At 34.5% G+C, this 7,026-nt stretch overlaps 1 protein-coding gene across 2 annotated transcripts; it reads right to left on the bottom strand.

The window, feature by feature from the left end:
• Window positions 1-2,611: 2,611 nt before the first annotated feature.
• Window positions 2,612-6,603, bottom strand: LOC124178798 (CXXC-type zinc finger protein 1-like). 2 transcript variants are annotated; one of them, XM_046562454.1, is made up of 5 exons: window positions 6,058-6,603; window positions 5,153-5,274; window positions 4,677-4,767; window positions 3,659-4,456; window positions 2,612-3,241 (listed from the first exon to the last, which is right to left on the bottom strand). In XM_046562454.1, exons 1-5 carry the CDS (start codon window positions 6,082-6,084, stop codon window positions 2,726-2,728), a joined length of 1,554 nt encoding a protein of 517 aa, XP_046418410.1. In that variant the 5' UTR covers window positions 6,085-6,603; the 3' UTR covers window positions 2,612-2,725. The 2 variants fall into 2 exon arrangements, with proteins under 2 accessions (XP_046418410.1, XP_046418409.1); XM_046562453.1 differs by lacking the exon at window positions 6,058-6,603 and having other exon boundaries at window positions 5,153-5,496.
• Window positions 6,604-7,026: the final 423 nt, after the last annotated feature.

Here is a 7,026-nt window from a genome sequence, read left to right on the forward strand (position 1 = left end):
TTTTTAAAGAAGGTCTTTTTAGCAGTAAGATTAATTTGCAAAGTGTCCAAGAAATGGAGGTAGGCTCTTTATGACTATGTTCCACATGTCTAACAAAAATTATTGTTGGTTGAACCGATTGGGTCAACAGGTGAATAACGACTGATGGGAGAAACAAATATTATCCAGAGTGAAGGTGAACCTAATATAAACAATTATACAGAAAAACAAAAAATATTTTGTGAAAAAAATGATGTAGAAAAACTGTGTTATGGGGACAAAAATTTTGTGTATCTAGTTAAGGTTAAACAATATTTGTTGTGTGGGCGGAGATTAGAGGTTTGTAAATATTACTTAAATGTTCAACATCTTGTCTAAGATTAACGGAATTGGTGTGACCTACAATGTTGCACATTTCTAGTAATAGTCTTTTATAATAATTGGGTTCTTCACAAAGGATGTTTGTATTGTCGTAGTTAAAAGTATGTTGTTTATTGATACTATGTTTTGTTAGAGCGGTGTGACGTTCTTCAATCTCATGTACATTGCGTTGATGTTCTTTGATTCTGGTGTTAAGTTGGCGGCCAGTTTGTCCGATATAAACTTGGTTGCAAGGTATTTTATACACAACATTCGATCGTTTGCCAATGGGGATCTTATCTTTTCCCGTGTCAAAAACTAATTGTAAATCTTTTGAATTTTTTCCAACAAACTTGACATTATGTTTGGCAAATAGACAGTTCAAAGACTCAAAGAGACCAGATACATATGGGATGGGAATATATGTAGTAGCAGGTCTATTGTTATCGTCTGCGGGAGCAGAGTCAATATTATTGTCAGGTAAGTTGTTCAGGTAAGTTGTTGATGTAGGTGCGTCTCTTATTAATATGTTTGTGTAATAGGCCATGAGGATAATCATTCCATCTTAGTATATTGTATATGAGCGACAGATTTTTTTCCTGGAACTCTGTACTAGAAAGTTTGATGGCTCGGTGCAACCAAGTTTATATCGGACAAACTGGCCGCTAACTTAACACCAGAATCAAAGAACATCAACGCAATGTACATGAGATTGAAGAACGTCACACCGCTCTAACAAAACATAGTATCAATAAACAACATACTTTTAACTACGACAATACAAACATCCTTTGTGAAGAACCCAATTATTATAAAAGACTATTACTAGAAATGTGCAACATTGTAGGTCACACCAATTCCGTTAATCTTAGACAAGATGTTGAACATTTAAGTAATATTTACAAACCTCTAATCTCCGCCCACACAACAAATATTGTTTAACCTTAACTAGATACACAAAATTTTTGTCCCCATAACACAGTTTTTCTACATCATTTTTTTCACAAAATATTTTTTGTTTTTCTGTATAATTGTTTATATTAGGTTCACCTTCACTCTGGATAATATTTGTTTCTCCCATCAGTCGTTATTCACCTGTTGACCCAATCGGTTCAACCAACAATAATTTTTGTTAGACATGTGGAACATAGTCATAAAGAGCCTACCTCCATTTCTTGGACACTTTGCAAATTAATCTTACTGCTAAAAAGACCTTCTTTAAAAACCTTTTAACACAATGACATATTGACTGTGAAGAAACATAGTTCTTTAAGCTTTTTAATTAATGACTTCCAACTATTAACTCCTACATGTAAAATAACTAGAAGATTGACACTGACTACCGTCACTCAAAGAACATTGTCTCCACCAATTGTAAATTGTGAATTCGACTACATCTCAGTCCACTTACTTATAAAAAAAGGTAAATAACACTTTAAGCCTTTCTTTTTTCAATTAATCAAATTGTTCTTACCAACCAATAATATATAATAGCCCTAAGAGTATTACACCTACAATATTTAATGTCTGATTGTACTTCTAGTATTATTTTAAAAAAAACTTTTTGTTGTTCTTGACAGTTAAATAAATAAATCGTTCTGAGGAGGGCCCATATCCGGGTCGAAACGTTAACTAAAAATACGGTTACTTAATTGACCGATCACTAAGATTCTATAATAGATTATATACGAGGTCGAGAATTCTTATTCATCAACCTAATTGATAGGTCGGGGATTTAAAACCAAGTCCTCCCGCTCCGCAGTCACGAATGTTAGCATCTGAGCTACTACGGTCGGTGAAAAAAAAAAATAAGCTAATCCCTTTGGATTTTTGGTGAAAATTTTGGCGATTTTCAATAATGTTGGAGTCATTATATCGACGTACGATGTCTACATGATTTTGCGAGAGGAATCGATTGCGCGTAGTCTACAATCGCTGCCAGTAACTTCCTCCAAATCGGAGCAAGATTTTATTGTTTTATATTGGACGTGCGAAACCTTTTTCCGTAAATTGGATTCTTAGGAATACGAGAACAGCAAATAGAACTTGGTAGGCTCGACAGCTACGAAGACGCGACGGAATTTGTGAGAATGTTTCCGTGTTGCGGATGCTATGTTCCTGTACGTAGCGACTTCAGACTATGCGCAACAGATTCCTTTCGCGAAAACGAGCAGCAAGTCTCTATTTTAACACTGTATTACCGAAAAATTGGCCGTTCGAACAGGTTCATCTTGCCTACAATAACTATCAATACGCTCTGAAATAACATGACTTTGTTGTTTAGTCATTTATGTATAACAATCTGAAAATTATATAATGGAACCACACAACTTATCGTTGGTTCACAAAGTTTTTTACATTCCATTCGATTATAGTTAAGAGTTGTTCAATTTTTAGTCTGCTGTTTCTGGAATTGGGTATTATATCTGCGTTGTAACTCTTCCTCCATTGCCTCAATCTGTTCCCTACTTTGTTCTTGCGTCATTTGTTCCATTAACTCATGATTGTATGTTGAATGCAGCATCAGGGCCAAGACACCAGCTCGCGTAGCCATGTTAGAACGGATTTGTCTCTCTTGCTCCACCAATTCGTCTATTTTCAACCACTCTCTCACTCGTTCCATGTCTATTTCAGCACGTCTCAGTTTCTCCCATACATAGTGCTTGAGGCAACTCTTTTTTGGTGCACGACAAAATTCACCAGTAGTGTCAAACACATTTGTGACTAATGGGCAACCACATACGTCAGTTTCGCTTATTTTCGGGTCCTTGCAGTGTTCGGGACATAAGACCCGCAATCGTTTGCAATATGTTCGATTGATAGGATTGTAAAAGTCGCAAAACATCACTTGACCCTCAATACGTGTTTTGAACATTGATCCGAATGATGCTTGAGATTCATACTGAAACAAGTACATGAATATTTTAGAAAAATAAATGTAGACTCTAACTGAACTGTTACTAACCCAGTAACTTCTAGTTTGGTTATTTGGGGTTCATATTACACATTACACTAAGAAATTTCCAAGGTCGTTGAAAAATATTATTAATGTCATCATTCAAATATTTTGTAGGACTGTAAAAATGTTTTATAACAATTTTGTTTATGACAAATCCTTAGACTTTTATGGTATTTAACTACGTAAAGTGACATGTAACTAATTATCTCCATATCTAAACTCATTCTGACATGAAAAATTATTTAACTGGCTTAATAAGAAAATTATTGTTCAACAATTCATATAAGGCACTCCGAGTCATCATAAAATCTTTCAAGCGTATGGAATCACAGTAAATTTCCACAAAAAGTAAGCAATTACCTTGTTAAAACATTTTTCCATATGTTTAATGGCAGTGCGAGAATGGATTTCGTGTCCACATGTAATACAGTACATGCTCATTTCCGTATCATCCAAATCGTCAACTTCAGTTTTTGGATCAATAGTAGCTTGTTTAGCCCTTTCCAAAATACGATCAAGTTCCGAATGTCGCTTGTCCAATTCTTGCAGGATCCTTCTAACATCATTTTGCTGTTTCCTAACCGTCTCTAATGCTCGCCTATTATTTTGTTCAGCAACACAGGATGTTAATGACCATTCTTGAATTCTCTGCGGTAGTACCTGGTATATTCTATTCGTAGCCAATTTCATTCCGCACTCATCTGAACAATACTTGCTACCGGGTCGAGATTGTTTTGTGCATGCGGGACCGTAACATTGCCGTGGCTGATCCAAATGCTCAGCTCTTTCGTTGCTGGAGTCCCTTCTCCTTTTTCTACCTGGTTTTGAACCTTTATTATATCCTTTCAAGGGTTTGGGTGGTGCACCGAGTACTCTGCACGTTCTCTGGATACATCTCAACTTCAACCTGATAGAAGGACCAAATTTTTTCAAGTGTCTACAAGCATCACATTTGCCGCAGTTTTCTGAGCGTAGACAGCCCGAACATTCGCCACAACGTTTTGAAGATTTCTTCACAATAGTAGGATCCCAAGGAGCGTCGTATTCGTATCGAATAGCCCTTTCTTTCTCTTTATACTTCTTGTATTTATGATCATCTTGTTCAGATCTACGGGGTTTATAACGTGTTATAAGTGTCGAGTCCTCTTCCCGGCAGCGCTGGAATAGAAATGAAATGACAAGATTTGTTTTTAATTACAGAGAAGAATAAGATCAAGCATATATTCACTTAAAATTTCTAATTTAATTTTTGTTTTGTGAAATGATCTGTTTTTTTTGTATTAAACTGCTCACTGCCTCAATATGCTGTCTAAAAAAAGATTGAATATCTCAATTTTTACACAACATATTCTCTGACAAATATTCATATTATACTTACAACACAGAAAAACTGCTTGATATGTTTCGCTTCTTTTTCTGTAATATTGATACAATCACCATGGTACCATTCCTCGCAAGCGTCACATCCACTATAATTAATTGTATAATCTTGGTTACAAAATGTCTAATAAAAAGTGACATGATTAAGAATTATTCTATTCGTGGCAGTGACATCTGCTAGATAAGTTGATCGATTAAAAATAGTTCGGTTTGCTGCTGTAGGGATGAAATAGTAAAATGTATCAAAATCTTTAAGTGCAAATCTATCATTTAAAGGAAATCTACCTCTCATAATCCGTGATTTAAGCAGTAACTGATTCAGAAATTTGAATTCGGGTACTTTAGATGTTAACTATAGATGTTTTGAAGGGACAAGAAATAATTGAAGACAATTGAGGTCACTCACAGTGACTACATTATCGGCAACTTGCATCTCGTTATTAATGTACTCAAAGAATAAGAATTAAAACTTACATCATGAAACGGGAGCTATCCGAGCTACGACAAATGCAATAAGCTTGACCATCTTGCTTTAGTAACGTTGCAATTTTACTCTTCCTTTCTGGTAACATAAATTGCTTTGCAATCTCTTCTTTCTGTATAAAACAAAAAATTTGTACAGATATATATATATATATATATGAGTACAGTAATTCATGATGGTCAATGTCAGTGGTGTGTCCATTTTTTAAATGATTACAGAGAATACTAAAGCACATAAAACCGTTTCAGGATTGTTGGCTTTGTAATTTAAAATTGTAATTTCTGTCTGAAGCGAACAATCAGAAACAAAAGATGAGCGTGAAACATCCATCATTCTTTTTCAAGTATTTTCAAGTATCTGTCTGATAGTATAATGTACACTTACATGATGCTTACGTTGAAAGATAATTAAATCGTAAAGTAACTATTTAAATTATTTACACAAAATACCTAATATAATGACAGCCTTGATAGTTCCACTGTTGATACTACATTCAATATCGGAGTTCAAATTCAATCAATCTCAACTGGATCATTTAAATGTTATCACACATAATTTAGTATCTAAGTATTTGTTTTCCGAGCACCTTGACAATACACTGCTAACAAAATATTCGAAACAGTGTAATAAATGAATATTCTTTGGATTTTAAGAAATGAAATAAAGTTACATATGACAGTTGAAGACGCGTGGTTATGTGAAAAAGGTAAATGGTAAAAAAATGTTATCACATATATTTCATGTGATGTATCGTCAGAGAGTTCTGATAGTCAAAAATTCAAAGGTAATAATGCAGTACACGAGCTGCAACTTTATATCGAGTGGTTAAAACACAGTACTAAATTTCAGTGACAAATAAATAGTACGAGCTGGAAGCAGTGGATAGTCTACTTACCGAAAGACCGTATCTCTTATCGCCCATGATTAGGCGTGTATTCTGATAACGATTATAGTCCAATTACACTACAATCCAAAGATTCAACCTGCGTCTCTAAAGAGTCAGTTATGAAAAGTAGAGACACAATTATTATTCCATCGTTTTCTCAGAGATCGCCACTTTATACAGCCGCAGCTGCCATCTTGAATTACCTCTACCATACCCACAATGCAGTGCACGTACCATGTACGCGCCTTTGCGTTTAAACGTAGTTTCGAAAGTGAACTCTGTTGTAACAGAGAAGAGCCCAACAAATGAATCGGTTGATAATTAATAAGTATAAGATAAGCTCAGCGTTATTACTAGGTTTTACCCTCAAGGGTTCACTTTTTTCTGATTTAGAGTTCCGGTACTAAACCTAGAATTAAATGTGTAGGTCGATAATGTTGTAGCATAGTCGGGTAATTTGAAATAATCGTTGAAAGCATAGAAACTGTATAGTGTAAATTATTGATTGACCCCAGATCTTTTTGTACCTTTATGCCATGCATGTATTCAATTTTTTCAATAGGAGCTAGCTCCGGGTTTCAATAGCGAAATTCAAAAAAAGTCGCGTATTTGAATGTGCCGCAATTTTACTACAATAACTTAATCATTTTAATCAAGAATCATCGAATTCCACATTACTTACCACTTTTTTTTCTTCTAACCACAATAATGTGTACAATTTAACTTGAATTTGTGTATGTATGTGCAGATATTGCACAAAAGATATATTAGTTTCACTATCGAAATCATGTATATGCTGCAAGTAATTTTTTCAATTGTTTCCTTTATTGTCTCTATTTTACAAAAACAAAGAAGCAATACTAAAATATTGCTTGGCTGGGAATAACAAGTTTTTTTGGTGGAAATATGCTAACTGCGTTTATACTATGTATATGTATATGTGTGTGTGGGTGTGGGGATTAAAAATAGTGTTATCCT

The sequence above is a fragment of the Neodiprion fabricii genome, chromosome 3 (genome assembly GCF_021155785.1).
Source record: "Neodiprion fabricii isolate iyNeoFabr1 chromosome 3, iyNeoFabr1.1, whole genome shotgun sequence".
In the NCBI taxonomy this organism is placed as follows: Eukaryota; Metazoa; Arthropoda; class Insecta; order Hymenoptera; family Diprionidae; genus Neodiprion; species Neodiprion fabricii.

Coding starts and splice junctions, on each gene's coding strand:
- LOC124178798 (XM_046562453.1), bottom strand. CDS start 5,397: ATGTGCTTTAGTATTCTCTGTAATCATTTAAAAAATGGACACACCACT. Junction 4,768..5,152: donor GATAGCTCCCGTTTCATGAT/GTAAGTTTTAAT, acceptor AATTAATTATAG/TGGATGTGACGCTTGCGAGG. Junction 3,242..3,658: donor TGGAAAAATGTTTTAACAAG/GTAATTGCTTAC, acceptor TACTTGTTTCAG/TATGAATCTCAAGCATCATT.